Below are 20,180 nucleotides of genomic sequence, written 5' to 3'. Positions count from 1 at the left end.
GTTGATTAAATTGAAAACATATTTTAAATGCAATTATTACCTGATAACCTACATATCAAATTTTGGCATATGCTAAAAGAAGTTAATTTCAATTGCATCGATTGCAAAAACCATTATACTATCCTATACACTTTTCAACATTATTTTCTTTGCACTAAAAATCACTCAATTCCGTTTATATATGTAACTCTTGTTTTTCGAACTTAATTAAATTTAACAGCCTCTAACTAGAATATCGATATCGATGGCATAACAACACAATAGTCGATGCAAACATTTCCCCTACTGGTCGATAGTTATTTTCGAAACTAATCTACTAATATACACTCTGCATCGAGCATTCCAATTTTGGCGCAAAAAAAAAGGAAAATGACATCATCCTATCGAATATTTTAAGCTGCACACCATGCACAAGTTATCGGAAACAGCATATGGGCCTCATCCCTGTACAAATTTTTGTGCGGTGGTATTTTTATCGTTATCGGAAATGCTCAAAATGCGATGTTTTCGGCACATCACTAGTTCTTCTATGTACCTCGACGCTGAATGGTGTGTTCGCGCACACTTTTCTGCAAAAAAATAATTTTAAGTGCAGAAATAGGCGGAAATACTGAAGAAACATTGCATTCGCGATTACAGCACAATTTTTGCAACGCGCCAACACTGTTTTCACGCACGGATGCATACTTATGATGTGGATATTTTGTGATTAAAAATTTTCCCCATCTGAGGTACGAAAAAAAAATGGTTGAAAAAAAATTTCCGCCCAACAAAGAACTGACGCGGACGTAGAAGCAGCAGACATGTATATATATAACCGTCTCGCTCTACCGTCGGTCATTCGATTAGCATGTTTGAAAAGTGCCGCAACTAGCAACTTTAAACCAACCTAAAATAAACGTGCTGCTTCAAAAAAATAATTTTATTTATAATGGCCAAGTGCAAAAAGTATATTTTCTTGAAACGCGCGTGTGTGTATAACAAAAAAAAGGAAGCGCAGCCATTTGCAATGCAGAGTTGCAAATCGATTGAATTTTGCAGGGATGCAAGAGGCGGTCGTGATAAGCGATACGCATTAATATCACTGAAAAAGTTCTAAATGTAATGATTACGCAGCAGAAACAGAAACAGTGTAAAGATACTAGCTGTACATTTATGGGTTTAATTACGGCTGACATATATATGTGCATACATATATGCTTCCCAGGGCTGCAAAATGTGCGCTGTCAATCTCAACACGTTATAAATTTGTGGCGACTGTAATGTTTTTTTTTTCCCGCCTTTTTTCAGATGTCTCAAACATGAATGAAGGTAATTCAGCAGGAGGGGGGCATGAAGGGCTAAGCCCGGCCCCTCCTGCTGTGTCAGACCGTGTAACGTTACAATCAACGGAAAAATCAGTTACAACGCCAAAATCAACAGCCTCAACAGCTCATAACAACAATAAATCATCTTCAGCAGTAGCAACAACGCCACAGCAACAGAAACCCAGCAAACAACAACAACAGCAGCAGCTGCTCAGTGCGCAGCTGCCTGTGCCGCTGTCGAACTTGTCGACAGAGGCAACGGCAGCAGCAACGCCAGCAGCAGCTCCCACATACTCCAATTCAGCAACAGCAGAAACCTCCGTCTCCGTCTCAGATTCCACATCGCCACCCCAGGCCAAACGTCAGCGTTTAGAAGATACGGAAACGAGAGGCGAGGCCGCCAGCGATAGCAAAAACAGCAACATTGTTGGCGCTGTAAGCAGTAATATCGTTGGCTCATTGCTGCCAGCGTCGGTTGTGGCCAGCAGCGAAGTTGGTGGGGCCATTTCAACGGCACTGCAGGACTTAAATGCGCTCAGGAAGCGCGTACTCCAACAGAAATATCAAATTTTGCGTAATCTTAAGGAAAGGTAAATATGTCCTACTATAAGATTATATATTGAAAATTGCTTACATTATTATTTCAATTTGCAGACATCTTGAAAATGTGTCCGAATACTTTTATTTACAAAACGGTGGCAGTATGATGGACTACCCCGCGTGGCGTAAAAAGACACCAACACCGCAGTTCATCAGCTACAGCAATGCGAATCGTATCGAGCAGCTGATACTCGAAGAAAAGCCAAGCACATCCGCCGCCGCAGCAGCAGCCGCTGTGGCCCAAGGACACAGAACAACACAACAACAACCTCCAAATTTGGATTCGGTCGTTAACAACAGCAACAGCAGCAGTAGCATCAGCTCTGCAACAGCAACAACAACTACAGGGACAACGGGCATACAGTTAGAGGCGGATAACACCACACAAGAAACGGTAAGCACCTAAAGCATAAAAAACTTAATTATAGAGATTTTATTTGTAAATGTGCATCGGATTGATAGCTAGCTTCTGAAGCATTATTGTGCACAAATATCTTAAATAATTGAATCTCTTTTTGCAGAACACGCAATCTCTATTGCCAGCAAAGCCTGGTAGTAATACAACATCAGCAGCGGCAACAGCATCATCAAGTCCAAGCAGCAGTGGATCAACAACTACAACCACAACTGGAACATTGTCTACAACTAACAGCTTAGTGGAGACGAGCGGTAATGCATTGCCACCGGAGGCGGAAATAAAGATACCAGCTGTTGGTGCGACGCCGGTTGCCGTCTCCACGAAGCTACCCGCCGCCGTAGTACAGTTGACGCAGCAAGGTAAGCTAAACATGTTCAGGATTAGATCTATTAATCAGGATTCAAACTCTCTTGATATCTCGTATCTACCATTGTTATTATTTTGTGTTTTGTTGTATTTCTGTTTTTGTGTTTCTTGTTTTTCAAAATTATTGTACATTGAACAAAAAAAAATAATAGAAACATGTCAAAATTCATACATTGACAAAAAACTTTTGCATACAACTAAGATGAAAATAAACTGCTAAATGCTACCGAATCCCCCCAAAGAAATAGTACGCGTCCAGAACAACTATCCAGCAACTGTAAAAGTACAACGCACGCCCTGCACAATACTATAAAAGTTGTTGTTTCGCCCAAGCTAAATTAAAAATCACTAGCAAGAAACCTATAAAATGCTCTACTAATAAGTATCTAAAAACAACAAACACGAATTTAATTTATTTGACCCACACACGCAAGAGAATACTAAAAATATTTACATGTATGCATATATATATAATTACAACTACATACACATTCTTTCAATATAAATTAATTTATTGTATTGCTGTACATCATTTGATTAACGATTTCCACCTGTTTTTGTTAACACTTTTTATGTTTGATTTCTTATGTTTTACAAAACATTCTCTCACATTTGTTACTGCCGCCTCCTAACGCACACCTCAACTCTCTCAACTCACCATCAAATTGTATCGTTATTATATAGGTCACATACCCGGTAGACCTCTAGGAGGTCGTCACGGTATGGTCTTCGGTCAAATACCCGCGCCTCCTGCCGTAGGAAATTCTTCTGTACCTTTGGTGCCAGGTGCTTATCGTTCGCAACAAATTAAAAACCAAACAAAACAAAATCTCATTTTCATTTATAAGTCCTTCTACTTGTTTTTAAATATCGAAGTATTTTCATATTTTTCATTTTGTTGTTGCCGCCAATTAAAAGCGTAGTGCATTTGACTTATACTATATATACATTACATTCGATGTGCCTAATATATTATATTATATCAAAGATTTATCTTATCATTTCTCTAGAATTGGTGTTTCTATATACCTTGTTTATATATATTTATTTCCTGGTTAAATGCTTACGAATAACTTGTCTTTCCATCTTATTCAATTGAATGTAAAAATACATTGATTTTTTGGTTTGCAAAATTATGCATAGCTTAGATTTGACTTGATTTTTGTCTTTATAAAGTTGGCATCAGAAAATTTGAACTATTTAGGAAATATATCTCTCACATTTAACTTCACATTTTTCGATTCGGCACGCCGAAGTAATCCTTGCTTTCAATCAATTCTTAACTAGTTATATTTTTGGCTCGTTTTAAGATATTTTTTGCTGCACCTAAAAGCGTTTTCTTGTACGCCAACTCAATGCGCTTGAAAATCGTAGCTGTGTGCTAGATCAAAGCTAAGTTGCAAGTGACTTTTTGAACTTTAAATAAGAGTCCATAACGCTGAGTACAATTCCAGATTAAATTTAAGTAGGTAGATGGTAGATCTATGATATAGCACCTAAAAGCGTTTTCTTGATTGCTTTTTAAACGCGCCTGAAAATCGTAGCTGTGTGCCAGAGCAATTGCTGCGGTTGCAAGTGATTTGATGCCAGTTAATGCATCAACTACATTAACACCATGCACAAGCTTACTATAAGATAGATTAGGAGAAATGGCTTTCCTGCAAGTGCACTCTGTGTCACATTGATTTCCCACATGTGATGACAATTTGTTAACTTGCTAGATTAAACTAAAGCTGCGATTTATCCATGTGATTGTGTCCTTCAAATTAATTGCATTGAAAACGCGCCTTACACTCCTTTAAAATAATGTAAAGAATTATCATTCCTTATTTCTAGATTAAGTTTAAGGTATGGTGAAAATATAATAAAACACCTAAAAGCGATTTGGTGTCACTTACATATCCAAAGTAATTCTTTCTTGCAAGAGCACTCTGTCTCACATTGAATTTTGTATCCACCTGTGAGACAATTAAATACCTTGCTAGACTAAATTAAAGCTGCGATTTATCCATGTGATCGGGTACTTATAACGATTCACATTGAAAACGCGCCTTACACTCGTTTTTAAATTTAAGAGTTATGTTAGGGATTTTCATTCTTCTACTTACATTTAGAGTTAGGAGTTTTGCATGCTGTTGACTTAGTTTTTTGCCTATTTTAATTTTCCCTTGCCTCGTTTAGAAAACATTTAAATACATAAACTATGTTACACTTACTGATTCGCAAGAAATATGGTTCAATTAATTGATTGATTGATTGGAACGTTTTATTTTTTTGTTACTTAACTATTATCGCTTCAATATGGTAGCGTGTGTTTGGCAATGCAATTTTCCAGCATGCAAGTTGGCTAAGAGCTTTCTGAAATATCTTGGAACCATTCCTTACTAACTTCTTGTATCGTTTTTGTTTACCTCAAGGTGGCACGCCTCTGGTGCCGTGCAGTAGCTCCGTGGGTTCAACGGCGCTGCGTCGTCCAAACTCGCAACAGAATGCAACGGGAGCAGCGACTGGAGCAGCGGGTGGGGCAAGTGGCGGAGCGACGACAACGCCACTGTACACGGGTGGGGCCAACGGTGCGACTGCGAGCGCTGGTGGACTGACGCCCTGCACGCCTGGTGGCAGCAGTGGAAGTCTGTTGAGTCCACTGGCGGCAAGTACAGGCACACCCAACAGTGCGCAGGAGTTTTCGTTTAAGGCCAAGCAGGAGGTGTACGTAATGCAGCGTATATCCGAACTACAACGAGAGGGATTATGGACTGAGCGGCGTTTGCCCAAGCTGCAGGAGCCCAGCCGCCCCAAGGCGCACTGGGACTATCTGCTCGAGGAGATGGTTTGGCTGGCAGCTGATTTTGCGCAGGAGCGCAAATGGAAAAAGAATGCGGCCAAGAAATGCGCCAAAATGGTGCAAAAGTATTTCCAAGACAAAGCAAATGCGGCACAGCGTGCCGAGAAGGCGCAAGAGCTGCATCTGAAACGTGTCGCCTCCTTCATAGCTCGCGAGGTGAAGAGCTTCTGGTCAAACGTGGAGAAACTGGTCGAATATAAGCACCAAACAAAAATCGAGGAGAAACGCAAACAGGCGCTCGATCAACATCTCAGTTTCATAGTCGATCAAACAGAGAAGTTCTCACAGCAGCTGGCCGAAGGCATGAATAAAAGTGTTGCCGAAACGCCCAGCCTGACATCCAGTCGGTTAACTTCACCCAAGCGCGAATCTGATGGTGAGTTAAGATCAATTTTTGTAACTGTAGTATTATGTAAGGTTTAATGGGGTAAAGAAATGTTTCTATCTGGAACAGAATGTGTTCCAGATAATATAAGATAATTTGTAATTGCAAGTCAAACAGGTCTTTATGAAAAAGGGTTCAAAGATATTTAAGAAAATCAGAAACATTTATAACATCTTATGCACATGATGAGACACTTGAACTGAAACGTTGTTGTGGTCTATTTTTGAACACTTCGATGTTAACAAGGGATGGTCGCATTTGCGAGGCATTTGTCTGATGCATTTAGAAACAAAATCTATTACGTAAGGTTAAAATATGAAAAACCTGCTTTAAACTGTGCTTGTATAATTTCTTCCGCAGACGAGTTTAGGCCAGAATCTGGCTCTGAGGATGATGAGGAGACAATTGCCAAGGCCGAGGAAGAAGCAGCCGATGTCAATGAGGAGGTCAAAGCGCTGGCCAAAGAATCTCAAATGGACTTTGATGATTTTCTCAATGATTTGCCGCCCGGCTACTTGGAGAATCGTGATAAGCTTCTGCTAGAGGAGCAGAGCTCAACGAAAGGCGCTGCTTCCGCTAGTGGGGCCGATGCTGCCGATGGTGGAGACGACAGCGATGATAGCGAATTTCAGGCAAAGGAAGCCAGCGATGATGATGAGAACACCATCAGCAAACAGGAGGAGGCGGAGCAGGAAATTGATCACCAGAAGGAGATCGATGAACTGGAAGCGGACAATGATTTGACTGTTGAGCAGCTGCTAGAGAAATACCACTCGGGTAAAATTGATGAGCCGCCCAGCGCCAAGAGACGCAAAATAGCTGTGGAGACCTCGGAGCAGGACTCAGATGATGATTCAACTGCGGTTGAAGATTCAACAGATGGCAGTGAAGTGGAAGCTAGTGATGAAGAAGATGAAGATCTCTCTACCATCAAGACCGATACAGACCAGGAAGAGGCGGAGCAGGAGGATGGTCTCAAAAGTCTACTAGCTGATGCCGATGGCTCTGTGGTAGGCGGCGCGAGTGCTGCAGCTGCTGTTAGCAGCAAAGACAACAAGGATGACATGTTAAACGATGCTGCCGCACTGGCCGAAAGTCTTCAGCCCAAGGGCAACACGCTATCCTCCACAAATGTGGTTACGCCTGTGCCATTCCTGCTGAAGCATACGTTGCGCGAGTACCAGCACATTGGACTCGACTGGCTGGTCACGATGAACGAGCGCAAACTCAACGGCATCCTTGCCGATGAGATGGGCTTGGGCAAGACAATACAAACGATTGCACTGCTGGCGCATTTGGCCTGCGCCAAGGGCAATTGGGGTCCCCATTTAATTGTGGTACCATCATCTGTGATGCTGAATTGGGAAATGGAGTTCAAGAAATGGTGTCCCGGCTTCAAAATACTCACCTACTACGGCACCCAAAAGGAGCGCAAAATGAAGCGTGTCGGCTGGACGAAACCCAATGCGTTTCACGTCTGCATTACCTCCTACAAACTGGTCGTTCAAGACCAACAAAGTTTTCGGCGCAAAAAGTGGAAATATCTTATACTAGACGAGGCGCAAAACATTAAAAACTTTAAGTCACAGCGCTGGCAACTGCTGCTCAACTTTTCCACCGAAAGGTCAGTAATTTATTTGTTAATTGGATGCCATTACACGTTGTTGCAATTGCCCTTGTGCCAGCACCAAAATCAGTAACCAAGCGATTGCTAAACTAGCTTGGCGACTACGCTTGGGTGCTAAAATTAAAACACGCTATAATGCCGCATGTATTTGAAGAGCATACTAACCCATTGGAATGCTTGTGGCCTTGTTTTGAGACATGTTTTGATTATTTATTTGCTATTTTTTGTAATTTATTGCTCTCGATATTATTTATGAGTTTCCATTGAAATTTAATGTTTTGTTTGAATAACGAGATAAACTTGTGTTAATTATATTCTTAAAGTTGCAGTTTTGTTAAATGTTAATTAAGTATTTAAAAGCATTTTTTTTTTTTTTTTAAGAAATAATATATGGCTAATATATAATATTTTCTATTTTCCATAAACAGACGATTGCTTTTGACAGGCACGCCGCTGCAGAACGATCTAATGGAACTCTGGTCCCTGATGCACTTTCTCATGCCGTATGTGTTCTCCTCGCATCGCGAATTCAAGGAATGGTTCTCCAATCCCATGACTGGCATGATCGAAGGCAACATGGAGTACAATGAAACGTTAATTGCCCGACTACACAAGGTAAATATAGTTTTTTATATGTTTAGTTAAGTTTTTCCTAGGCGAAGCACCTAAAAGCGTTTTCTTGTACGCCAACTCAATGCGCTTGAAAATCGTAGCTGTGTGCTAGATCAAAGCTAAGTTGCAAGTGACTTTTTGAACTTCAAATAAAAGTCCATAACGCTGAGTACATTTCCAAAATAAATTTAAGTAGGTAGATGTGTAGATACATGATATAGCACCTAAAAGCGTTTTCTTGATTGCTTTTTAAACGCGCCTGAAAATCGTAGCTGTGTGCTAGAGCAATTGCTGCGGTTGCAAGTGATTTGATGCCACTTAATGCATCAACTACATTAACACCACGCACAAGCTTACTATAAGATTGATAATGAGAAATATTTGCCTGCAAGTGCACTCTGTGTCACATTGATTTCCCACATGTGATGACAATTTGTTAACTTGCTAGATCAAACTAAAGCTGCGATTTATCCATGTGATTGTGTCCTTAAAACTAATTGCATTGAAAACGCGCCTTACACTCCTTTAAAATATTGTTAGGGATGATCATAAGTTTATGTATGGTCTTGCTTTTTAAACGCGCCTGTAAATCCAATTCAGATTATATATCCAAAGTAATTCGTCCTTGCAAGAGCACTCTGTATCACATTGATTTTTTATAACCTCATGTGAGACAATTGAATACCTTGCTAGACTAAATTAAAGCTGCGACTTATCCATGTGATCGGGTACTTAAAACGATTCACATTGAATACGCGCTTTACACGAGTTCTAGAATAAATATTCCACATTATAAGTTAGAAAGCATGTATTGATTGTTTGTTTTTTATTTTCTTATTTAGGTCATTCGTCCATTTCTGCTGCGTCGCCTTAAAAAGGAGGTGGAAAAGCAAATGCCAAAGAAATACGAACATGTGGTCATGTGCCGTTTATCCAATCGTCAGCGTTATCTGTACGAAGACTTCATGAGCCGATCCAAGTGAGTTTTTCTCTTTAAACTTATTTAGCAAAACTTTACCTAAAACTATTTATATGTGCAGAACCCGCGAAACATTACAAACTGGCAATTTGCTAAGTGTGATCAATGTGCTGATGCAGCTGCGCAAGGTGTGCAATCATCCGAATATGTTCGAGGTGCGTCCAACGATATCGCCGTTTCAAATGGAGGGCATTGCATTCCATACACCGCGTCTAGTCAGCGACATCTTGGAGTATGATCCGTTCACGGTGAGTTTGTGCATGCCACAGCGATAGAATCAGATGCAATTGAATGTTAAAATGATGATAAATTGTCACTGAATATTGCGACTCAATCTATTTTGGAGAGAGTTGCGATCTCATAGGATGTTCGCTGTTGCGAGGCATTTGCCTGATTTTAAATCAGTTCAGTTAACTTAAATGTAGTGACGTAGGACATAAACTAATTGTACTCTATTAATTTTCAATTAAAGCAAATCAATTTGGAGACAGTCAACATGTTGCTGCTGAATCTGGAACAAACGCTAACAGCCTACGTCTCGCACAAATCGCGCTTGCTGTCGCCACCACGTAAATTAATTGAGGAAATTGACAGCGCACCGCAACCCCCGCCACGTTGCCCCAACGGCAAGTACCGCTTTCACATACGTGTTCGCAGCGCTGAGCTGGCGCAGCGCATCAAGCTGCAAGCGGTGCGCGTTGGCGCTAGTCCGGCCATGCGACTGGAGGGCTCGAAAATTGTGCCAATGCGCAGCATATTGCCCAGCGGGCATGTGCTGAAACGTGTCAGCGGTACCATTAATCCCATCAATATGGCCCTTAAGCCTGTGATTATTAATAACCTAATGTCAACGTCGGTCAGCAACAGCAGTGGCAGCAGCAGCAGCAGCAGCAGTTCAGCTCTAAATGTGCTGGGCAGCAGCTCGAAGTTGCTAAGTTCGCGTTCACCCATAAGTGCGCCAACGCCCGCCAAGGTGGCCAAGACGATGCAGGATGGTAAACCCTTCTTCTACCTGGCGCCTGCAACGAATACCGGTGGGGCTGGAGCGCGGCTCACGCTGACCAGCAAAACATCATCAAGCACAGCAACAACTGCGGCAGCGGGAGGCGCAACAACTACGAGCAGCAACTCACCAGCACAAATGCAGCAGTTGAGCAAGGAGCCCATTGTCAAAGATCTTGCCACGCATGTCAAGCTGACGGTACAAAGGCAAACCAATGGCAAGTCTCAGGAGGAGGACTCAACTTCAACGCCGGAGGACGCGGAAGATCCCTACCGCATGCAGCAGCTTATACAGATGCGCAAGGAGCAACGCTTGGCCTCGCTTAAGCGCATGGCTTTCATCAATCGTCGACGCACCGATGCCACGCCCATTTATGGCGCCGATTGCCGTCAGGCTATTGAAGGTTGCATGCAGGCAACACGCACATTGAAGCATTCCACATGGCAAACGCGAGGCTATGCGAACTGCAATGTTGCCATGCGTCAGCACAACGACAACTGGTCGCTGAATGTCCTCCTGAAAAGCTTTGAACAGCGTTGCGCCGAGCTAGCGCCCATCTTTGCCAATTTTGTGATCTATGTACCGTCAGTGTGTGCGCCACGGATTCGACGTTATGTGCAGAATTTGTCATCGACACATTGGCAAAACGAGCGGCAGATTGAGACGATGGTAGCCCAAACGCTATCGTCCAAGCTGACGCTGCTGCATCCTATCATCTCAGCGATGACAACACAGTTCCCCGATCCGCGTCTCATTCAGTACGATTGTGGCAAGCTGCAGACATTGGATCGTTTGTTGCGGCAGCTAAAGGTTGATGGGCATCGTGTGCTGATCTTCACGCAAATGACCAAGATGCTGGACGTGCTGGAGGCATTCCTCAATTATCATGGACATATTTACCTGCGGTTAGATGGCTCGACACGGGTGGAGCAACGGCAAATACTTATGGAGCGTTTCAATGGTGACAAGCGCATCTTTTGCTTCATTTTGTCTACGCGCTCTGGTGGCGTGGGCATCAATTTGACCGGAGCTGATACGGTGGTCTTCTACGACTCGGACTGGAATCCCACGATGGATGCACAGGCGCAGGATCGTTGCCATCGCATTGGTCAAACGCGAGATGTGCATATATATCGATTGGTGTCGGAGAAAACCATCGAAGTGAACATCCTGAAGAAGGCCAACCAGAAGCGCATGCTCAGCGACATGGCCATCGAGGGTGGCAACTTTACGACAACCTTCTTCAAGAGCTCCACCATAAAAGATCTGTTCACCATGGACCAGACGCAAGAGCAGGACGAAGGCCAGGTGAACGATGGTAAGCCCGATGAGAAGGACAAGATAATCGCTGCAGAAGTTGAACCAGCCATCGAAACGGAGAAACAATCGCTGCGCGCCTTTGAGCATGCTCTGGCCGCTGCCGAGGATGAGCAAGACGTCCAAGCCACAAAGACAGCCAAAGCTGAGGCAGCCGCCGACCTGGCCGAGTTCGATGAGAACATACCCATTGCGGATGAGGCCAATGCGGAAGGCGGCGGTGTGCCCGTTGAACTGAGCAAAGCCGATCTGGAAATGCAAAATCTTGTCAAGCAGGTGAGTTGCGAACTATTATTTCACGCGTGAGCATGGGCAGCGCATGCTTCTATTAGAGGATCTTCCCAGTGGCCCTTTAAGCTAGCGCGCGCTGCCCAGAGAAACTTCAACACGAAGCAGACGTTCAGACATAGTCGAAGCGATTATAATCCACGCTCGATTATATCACTCAACGTCTGACATAAGCTTCAATTCGCTCCTGCCACAGGATATGTTCTTAATATAAATTGTTTCCACTCGCACTTTCAGCTCTCGCCCATTGAACGCTATGCGATGCGCTTTGTGGAGGCCACCGGGGCCGCCTGGACAGCAGAGCAGCTGCGCGCTGCCGAGGCGGAGCTTGAGATGCAGAAACGTGAATGGGAGGCAAATCGGCTGGCGGCCATGCAGAAAGAGGAACAGCTGCTCAAACAGGAAACGGAGGCCGATGAGCTACTGACCTACAGTCGCAAGGATGCCAGTAATCAGGTTAATACCAAACAAGATTCCAATCTAAGCAAACGAACACCGATTGTAGGGGTAGGCATTAGGCTAACTAAGCATAATAAGCGGGATAAACGGTTTAAGCAGCACGGTGTAGCCAGGGGTCCGGGGTTAAGTAGAAGTGTAAGCAACAAGCCAAGAACAAGTGTGCAGCAAGCTAGTCCGGTGCGCACGCGTCGCATCAGCCTCAATGTGAGTGCTCCGGCCAAGAGCAGCTGCAACAGCAGCAATAGTAACAGTAAAAGGTCAGCGGTTGCGCCCGCCAGGCGGCAGACGCGTCTGCATTCGTTGGGCGTAGTCAGTACCACGTCTACGGCGGCGGCCACAGCAACGCCGCCCACTAGAAAGACAACGCGCACAGCAATGGCAGCAGCAGCAGCAGGCGGTACTGCGGCGACACTCCCCGTAACAGAGGAGCGACCCAAGCGCCAATCGGCCAATATAGCCATGACTAAACTAATGAAGACGCCAGCAAAAGCGCCTGCAGCAACTTCACCAGCTAAGAACAATACACAAGCGGCAAAGCCGAGACGCAGGGAAAGCGTCTCCCCAACGACGACGGCGGCCACGCGGCGGAAGTTGCTTGAGCGGCGTGCGACGATATCATCGCCGCTAGCCCTGAAGCAATTGAAGAACAACATCAGTGGGGATGAGGATGACAATGAAGAAAAAGATAATGAGAATGACGACGACGACGACGACGATGGCGATGACGAGGATGCAGAGAGTGCATCCGTTTGCGTTGATGAAGATGGAGATAATGAGGCGGAGGAGGACGAGGATGAGGATGAGGATGAGGACGAAGACGAAGAAGAAGATGAAGAGGAGGACGAAGAAGGGGAAACTGCTGTCTCCGGCTCAGCGTCTGTATCGGCCTCTGGTCAGGGGGATACAACACAAACCGAGGATGATGAGGAAATGCATGTGGAAAGGCTAAATGAGGACGAAGAAGACGCTGATGACACTGCCAATACTGACTCAAATCCAGAAGTCAATGTGGAAACACAGTCCAGTTCAAGCTATGCCACAGCCGGAGAAGACGGCAACAGTTTGGACGGATGGAATGCGCATAATCAGGTGCAAGATACCACAATGACGAGTTCCACATATTACAATGTCTCGGAAGAGTCCGACACAGACGAGCCCAATGATCCCCTATCCTTGTCAAAGGCGGATGCCAAAGCAGAAGCAAACAAGGAATCAACGCCAGCAATGCGGAGGCAGCGCAGCAACAGCAGCCGTGGCGGCAGCGATGATGCCATTGGACACACGCCACGCACACGCTCACGCGGCTCCGTAAAGATAAATCTCTGGACTTTGGATGTCAGTCCTGTGCTGAGCACCCAGAAAAGCAGCGGCGGTGCCGGCAAAAATGTGAAGCGAGCGATGCCGCCACAACAGGCAGAGACAAAAATAATGGCGCGTCGAGCACAAGCGGCCGCCAAAAGACGACTCCTAAAGAATGCCGATGATGGGCAGAAAACGACGCTGAGTCGTTGGATTACCAAAACGCCGCGTGTGCATCTACGCTCCAGCAATGCAGGTGCTGCTGGCACGCCCAATAACAGCAGCAGCAGCAGCGGCAACACTGCCGGCGCCACAACAGGAGCGGCAGCATCCTCAGTAGTCCATGCCACGTCGGGCGCCAACTCAAATGGTGCCAGCAGCAATAGGTGATAATAGAATGGAGACAGGAAGTCACAGTATTAACTATAACTAAAAATGAATCCTGCTGCAAATCCTTGCTAAAGCCGTGGAGCTGTGTGCGCTGTGTGGTTTTTAGTGAGCGTTTGAAAATGGCCACGCAACTGTTGAGCATACACAGACGCACCTTGAATAGGTGTTCGTCTGTGTGTGTGAAGCTGATTTAGAATTATGTACGAGTATTTGATAGACTGTAACAAGTTTCCTTCTAAGCTAGTTAGGCGGCAAAAATCAATAAAATAATAAAAAAAGGCAGTGAGAAACAGGAAAAGAGAGCGGAAAACGAAAGTTTAGGATAACAAATTCTGTTTAGCATAGGTAGAATCGTAAGTAGGGGGCAGCAAATTGAGACAATTCTAAAACTGTGCGTTTAATTGTAATATCCGAATGCAATTAAGCTCAGATTGAAGCTTTCAAAGCTTCTATGCCACAACAATACTGATATTTTGATAACAGAAAAAAAGCAGATTATTTAATTTAAGTTACACTTCGATGAACAGCGAGTTAGATAAATTGATTGCTGCTGCCCCCCTCCCCCAGAAACCATTTAAGAAACACGAACCCAGATTGTATATAAATACACCCATTAAGAAACGTATATCAGAAAAATATAGTTTATAGACTTTATATTATTTAAGCAGTGTGTGCGGTTAACTTTTAAAAAGAAGTAACTAAAACAAAACAACTCCACTTGTATTATTATTAATTTCGTTGTTAAATTTCTGTTCTCGATCTAAGTCTTCAAAGAAACTCTCCTCAGCTAATGCGCCTTAGTTTATAAGTCTCACTCCTTAGGTAACTTTTTAACTCTATGGTAAATGTTAATTATTTTGCATTCAATAATTTATTTTGTATTCTAAAAAAAAACAAAACAAAACCTTAAACTAGTTTAGATTTAACAAAAACAATCTAAAGACTATAAGCATATAGATTGACTAACAAATAAAACACAAGAATCGATTCGATATGCTTTCAAAAAAGATAAAGAAACTTTAAGACGTTGTGGTTTTTTTTATTTATACGGACAAATTTCGTGCGTGTGTTACAAAAAAAAAAAGAAGAAAATATTAACATTTCGAAGACAATTGCACAAAGTTGGAAAAGAATAAGCGGAAATCATAAGAAAGAATAAGAATCAATCATATTATTTTCTGTGTTAACGAATGTAGAATTCTGTTTTGGTGTAATGAAAAACTATAAGAATTTCATTTAAATAATGTTTATATAGTTTACATAATACAATTCGTTGTATGCTCGTTGGTTTGTTTGTTGGCCCAACCCCCCCACTCACCGCTTCCATCCTGTGACCCCAACCCACCTCCCGTCCTAACACCCACTTCATCGATTTCCGTGTATAGGCAGTTCCACAGACTTTGCCAATTGTTCTTCAGCAACGTACGAAATGATTCCGGAAATAAAAAACAGAGAAAAAAAAGCTACAACGCCAAATCATAAATAATATGTAGATAGATACGATCGATACGATACAGAGTTAGCTAGTTACTAAGCCAATAAACACCACCACCAAAACAGAGTTGCTTCATACGATACGAAAATAATATAATGGAACGTTTATTCTTTTCTTTAACTTTGCTCGGCTCCTCGCACACACGCACGTCCGCAGGTCTGGATATCGCGCAACAGCATGGAGCTAATGCCGGTAAGTGAATTAGTTCTCGCCTTCGCGAAGTGTTTCAAAGATGATTATCAATTGGTATTTGTTTCCCTCAGATGTGGTGTCCGCCAACGCCACCGCAGGATAATAATGACATCTACATTGACCACTCGCTGTCGTTTATGTACGATCTGGAGCCCATACCCGAGACGGAGCTGCCGCCAGTGTATGTGCGACGCGAGCTCAAGCGTTCGCGCACCGATGCCGGCTTCGATGGCAGTCGACGTCCCAATAAGATGCGACGCGAGGATAACTATGTGCCGCCACGTTCGCTATTTGATCGTCCAACAGCACAGCTGGCACGTCTGCGGCGGGAGTTAAAGAATCAACGATTCCGCGGCAGCTTTAAGCCCAACTCAATGATACCCGGCTTGAAGCCACAATTGCCGGCTAAGCCGCTGGCTGAGCCAGAGGCCATGAGCGAGTGGTGCGTGTTTGAGGACATGGCCATTTTACACGTGCTGATCAATTTGCAGGGGCTGCCGTGCAGCCTGATGCTGCTCTCGCCGGGACAGACGCCCAATTGGGACTTGGTCTCGGAGCTGGTGAACTTCTGCTCGAAAACGTATCGTTCGGCCAGACAATGCCGCTGGCGCTACGAGACGCACATACAGCCGCGCGAGGAGGGCAAAGTGGTCGAGAGTCCCAAAAAGCAAAAGAAACTGAAGCCCACACTGCGCATGGAGTACATGAAGAGTCCGTTGCGTTATCTGCGCACCACGCAGCTCTATGCCAGCGACAACAACGCTTCCTTCTATAAGGTGATGCGGCAACGCTTCGATACCATAAAGACGGCATATTTAAAGAAAGCGCCGCCACCGAAGCGTCAGTTCAATGCGCCCAGCCTGATGAATCCCAAGCATATGGAGGTGCTGCAGAAGTTTGGCATATCCAACTACGATCAGCCCGTGTCGCCCAATAATATAGCCGTGATGAAGGCCAACAAAATGCGCGATAAGCAGCGCGGACAAATGCCAATGCAACAACAACAACAGCAGCAGCAGCAGCAACAACAACAACAACAACAACAACAGCAGCCAGTTCAGCAGCAACAGCAAGCCGTGCAGCAGCAGCAGCAGCAGCAACAACAACAAATGCAGCAGGTGCAACAACAACAGCAGCAGCAACAACAACAAATACAGCAACAGCTGCCAACAGTTGCCAGCGTGCAGCAATCGGTGGAATTGGTGCCCAACACAACGGGGACAACTGTTGCTGTGCCCACCGGCAACACGGGTCAACTGCAGCAGCTGCAGATACAACATTTGACCAGCGCCAATGTGGCAACAACGCAACAGACGGCGATATTGCTGCATCAGCCACAGCAACAGCAGCAGCTGCGCACGCAAACCACCACACAGCAGCTGGTGAAGACGATTGTTGGCACCACAGCCAATCTGACTGCGGGTCAACTGCAGCAGCTGGCACATCAAACCTCGAACAATGCAGGAGGCAGTGTGCAGCTGCAAGCAGCACCGCCGGGCAGCCAGTCCAGCGTCAGCGTGGTGCTAACCACGCCAGTGCAATCGCTGCCCATTGCAACGCACAGCAATGTTAACGCCGGCTCGACAGCTCAGATAGTGTCCATTTCCTCGCAGACGACGCTGCCAGTGAATACGGCACCGCAGCTGGGCAGCATTGTGCAGACCCAGACGCTGCCTCAGGTTGTATCCGTTGGCCCATTGACCACCACAGCCACGGGCCAACAGCAGCAGCAACAACAACAACAGCAGACGGCAACGGGTACAGTGACCATGCTGCGTGGTCAGCGCATTGTGTCTACTGGTGCAGCCGGTGGCAATACGCTGCAGGATGTGGTGCTGCAGCAGCGCACCACGGCCGGCGGTCAGTCCATTGTATCTATGCCCGGTCTGGGACAAAGTGTGGGGCAGGGTCAATTCCAAACGCAGCTACGCCTGGCGGCAGTTTCCGCCTCACCCGCCACACAGACAACCCAATTGGTCACCACAAAGGGTATACCTGTTAGCGCACTGCAGCAGAGCAGCAAAGCGGTGCTGTCCGGCACCCAACAGCAGGCGGCGCACATTCAACTCTATCGGCAGCGCAATCTGAAAGTGTTGCAAGCACCGCAAGGCGGACAGGGAGGCGGAGGCGTCACGGCCAGCTTGAATCAGACTGTAGTGCAAACAGCAGGCGGTGCCTTAGCCACTGGCACCATCATCCAAGCCAGCAATCTGATGCAAACGTCGACGCATGTGACCAGCCAAAAGGTGGCCGTTACTGGCATGCCAGGCGCGACCACCGTCCAAGCGGGCAATGTGGTTAGCTCGGTCCAGATGCACGGTCAGGCACGCACGCAGTTTATCAAGCAAATGGCAGCCGGCAAACAGGGCCTGCAGCGTCAGGTGCTGGCCACCGATGGCAGCGGCGGCAGCGGAGCACCTGGTACCAGCGATATGCTGCTCGTCAAGCGGCACAATATACTGGCTGCCCAGAAGGCGCAACAGGCCACCGGGCCGCTATTCACAACCACCAGCAGCGGCAGCAACGCCGCACAGCAGCAGCAACAACAGCAGCAGCAGCAACAGTTGCCGGTGGCAAGTGTCGTGCAACAGCAGCAGCAGCAGCAAACGCAGCAGGTGACGCAGCAGCAGATCGCCTCATTGGTTAAGGCCTCCACTGCAGCGGCGGCTAGTGGCAGCAGTGTCAGCGCCGGCGGCGTAACAGTCTCGGCCACGGGTCCGCCCACAGTGCAAGCGGGCAGCGTGAACATGACGCTGCCGCAGCTAAAACCGGGCAGCCAAATAAAGGTGACGATGCCAAATCAAATGCGGCATCTGCATGTGCAACAGCAGCTGGGCATGACGCGCAAGATCAATCGCATGACCCAGCTGGTCAGTGCTTCGGGTCAGCCCACGGCCACCAATATTGTGGCCACAACGGCAGGACCACAGCAGCAGCAGCAAACGCCGGGCGGCGTCACCGTCTTGCCCGCCGGCCAACAACAACAGCAGCAGCAACAGCAGAAGACAACACCTGGTGGCGGCAGTTTGCAGGCGCAATTGTTGCATATACAAAACACCAAAGCGGTAACCGTGCAACAACTGCAGCAGGTGGTGCGCAGCGGGCAGCAGGCGGGCATCGTCCTGGGCAAGACGAGTGTGGGACGCGTCATACCCGTTTCGGTGGCCTCACAGGCCACACAACGTCAGACCATACAGGTAAGTGCGGGGCGTGTGATTAATAAATGATAATTGGTTTAAGCTTAGCGATTATTTATTTAATACTTTGACTCCTTGCAGGTGGTTTCGGCCGCATCGGCGCAGGCTTTGGCTGCTGGAAATCTGCGCGCTGGCCAAAATCTAGCCAGCGCCTTGAAGGTGGCCACCTCGGGCGGTGGTCAGACGACGCAGCAGACGCTAATTGCAGCACTGCAGCATAATCAAAGGCAGAATGCCAGTCCTGTGCGTCTGCAGACCACAGCCGGTGGCAACTTGCTAGCCGTAGTGCAGCAGCAGCAACAACAGCAGCAACAACAACAACAACAACAACAGCAGCAACAACAGCAGCAGCAGCAACAACACACAAGTATTGCTGGACCCACAGCAGGTCCGGCTGAGGTAATGACCATAACGCAGACCTCGGCGCCTCTGCCAACAGTTGCCAGCCTGCAACAGCAGCAACAGCAGCAGCAACAACAACAGCAGCAACAACAGCAGCAACAACAGCAGCAACAACAGCAGCAGCAGCAGCAGGTTGGAGGCGTACAACAGCAACAACCAACGACGCAACAGGTACGCACGTTGGTCAAGAAAAAGATCATGATCAGAAGCGAGAAAGAATAACATTTAGCGAATCATCGCACGAGAGCCGGCGTACGGCCACGCAATCGGCGCAGAATCATTACCAATACCCACACAACCACTTCGACAACAACAAGCACAAGCACCACAGCAAGCACACTTACAATAACGAGCACCACAACAACCACAACCACAACCAAATGCATTGTCGCCACAATTATTACGGATCATGATTAGACGCCAACAATTTCGATATGTGACACAACCAAATTATTGACAGCCTCTCTCTCATTGCTCATTCTTCAATATGTCCGTCAATCAATCAGTCAATTCAGCCAACCAACCAATCAATCAGTCAGTCAGTCAGTCAGCCAATCAATCATTGCTTAAATTGTACTTAAAACCCTTTTGTTTCGATTGGTTTTACAGCCATGAGCCGACGCGCCGCCTTGCCTGCTGCTGGATCCTGAGCGGGATTTAAGTGATGATGTTGTGTGAAGGGCGTGGCTCACACACACACACATGCACACCGCACACATACACACACACACTCACACAGCTTAAGGCTGTAGTTAATTGTAATTATATAAATAAGTTTTAGCCGTATTAATTATTTAGCCAAAACAATTTAACACGCAAATCTGTAAATCGTATTCCTTAAGCTTCTCCTAGCTTATAGATCTAGTATATAATTATAATATACATTTAGAACTTTAACTTAAACTTTTAACATACATACAATAGCTATATAATCTATGATATAGTATACTATAAAAAAGAGAAAAAAAAGTATTATAATTGTAAAAATTACTTTAATTG

The 20,180-nt window shown here is 45.7% G+C and overlaps 1 protein-coding gene and 11 non-coding genes across 14 annotated transcripts; all 12 read left to right on the top strand.

Moving 5' to 3' along the window:
• The first annotated feature begins 521 nt into the window (after nt 1-521).
• dom (domino) lies at nt 522-20,100 on the top strand. 3 transcript variants are annotated; one of them, XM_064687161.1, is made up of 15 exons: nt 1,101-1,218; nt 1,291-1,897; nt 1,962-2,301; nt 2,429-2,684; nt 5,109-5,912; nt 6,282-7,545; nt 7,977-8,163; nt 9,003-9,139; nt 9,201-9,387; nt 9,612-11,735; nt 11,985-12,203; nt 15,547-15,582; nt 15,654-18,779; nt 18,861-19,352; nt 19,791-20,100. In XM_064687161.1, the coding sequence occupies exons 1-15, from the start codon at nt 1,197-1,199 to the stop codon at nt 19,794-19,796; spliced, it is 9,807 nt and encodes a 3,268-aa protein (XP_064543231.1). In that variant the 5' UTR covers nt 1,101-1,196; the 3' UTR covers nt 19,797-20,100. The 3 variants fall into 3 exon arrangements, with proteins under 3 accessions (XP_064543230.1, XP_064543231.1, XP_064543229.1); XM_064687160.1 differs by lacking the exons at nt 1,101-1,218; nt 19,791-20,100 and adding an exon at nt 522-731 and having other exon boundaries at nt 18,861-19,570; XM_064687159.1 differs by lacking the exon at nt 19,791-20,100 and having other exon boundaries at nt 18,861-19,570.
• Nucleotides 4,013-4,141, top strand: LOC135432551 (small nucleolar RNA psi28S-3316). Its single transcript, XR_010436923.1, has one exon. It is a non-coding gene; the product is annotated as a small nucleolar RNA psi28S-3316 (small nucleolar RNA).
• Nucleotides 4,183-4,316, top strand: LOC135432549 (small nucleolar RNA psi28S-3316). Its single transcript, XR_010436921.1, has one exon. It is a non-coding gene; the product is annotated as a small nucleolar RNA psi28S-3316 (small nucleolar RNA).
• Nucleotides 4,351-4,488, top strand: LOC135432545 (small nucleolar RNA psi18S-841/snoR66). Its single transcript, XR_010436917.1, has one exon. It is a non-coding gene; the product is annotated as a small nucleolar RNA psi18S-841/snoR66 (small nucleolar RNA).
• LOC135432547 (small nucleolar RNA psi18S-841/snoR66) lies at nt 4,611-4,752 on the top strand. The gene has a single exon (XR_010436919.1). It is a non-coding gene; the product is annotated as a small nucleolar RNA psi18S-841/snoR66 (small nucleolar RNA).
• Nucleotides 6,098-6,205, top strand: LOC135432555 (small nucleolar RNA Me28S-Am2589). Its single transcript, XR_010436927.1, has one exon. It is a non-coding gene; the product is annotated as a small nucleolar RNA Me28S-Am2589 (small nucleolar RNA).
• On the top strand, nt 7,605-7,747 carry LOC135432553 (small nucleolar RNA psi28S-3378). Its single transcript, XR_010436925.1, has one exon. It is a non-coding gene; the product is annotated as a small nucleolar RNA psi28S-3378 (small nucleolar RNA).
• Nucleotides 8,209-8,337, top strand: LOC135432550 (small nucleolar RNA psi28S-3316). Its single transcript, XR_010436922.1, has one exon. It is a non-coding gene; the product is annotated as a small nucleolar RNA psi28S-3316 (small nucleolar RNA).
• Nucleotides 8,380-8,513, top strand: LOC135432548 (small nucleolar RNA psi28S-3316). Its single transcript, XR_010436920.1, has one exon. It is a non-coding gene; the product is annotated as a small nucleolar RNA psi28S-3316 (small nucleolar RNA).
• On the top strand, nt 8,547-8,684 carry LOC135432557 (small nucleolar RNA psi18S-841/snoR66). Its single transcript, XR_010436929.1, has one exon. It is a non-coding gene; the product is annotated as a small nucleolar RNA psi18S-841/snoR66 (small nucleolar RNA).
• LOC135432546 (small nucleolar RNA psi18S-841/snoR66) lies at nt 8,787-8,929 on the top strand. The gene has a single exon (XR_010436918.1). It is a non-coding gene; the product is annotated as a small nucleolar RNA psi18S-841/snoR66 (small nucleolar RNA).
• LOC135432556 (small nucleolar RNA Me28S-Am2589) lies at nt 9,433-9,540 on the top strand. The gene has a single exon (XR_010436928.1). It is a non-coding gene; the product is annotated as a small nucleolar RNA Me28S-Am2589 (small nucleolar RNA).
• Nucleotides 20,101-20,180: the final 80 nt, after the last annotated feature.

The sequence above is a fragment of the Drosophila montana genome, unplaced genomic scaffold, assembly GCF_035044405.1.
Source record: "Drosophila montana isolate Dmon_TW-CO22-7 unplaced genomic scaffold, ASM3504440v1 contig_3200_1, whole genome shotgun sequence".
NCBI lineage: Eukaryota > Metazoa > Arthropoda > Insecta > Diptera > Drosophilidae > Drosophila > Drosophila montana.
Note: the sequence above shows the minus strand (reverse complement) of the source record. Positions and strands in the feature narration are given on the sequence as shown.

Coding starts and splice junctions, on each gene's coding strand:
- dom (XM_064687159.1), top strand. CDS start 1,197: ATGCTTCCCAGGGCTGCAAAAT. Junction 2,685..5,108: donor AGTACAGTTGACGCAGCAAG/GTAAGCTAAACA, acceptor GTTTACCTCAAG/GTGGCACGCCTCTGGTGCCG. Junction 18,780..18,860: donor CACAACGTCAGACCATACAG/GTAAGTGCGGGG, acceptor GACTCCTTGCAG/GTGGTTTCGGCCGCATCGGC.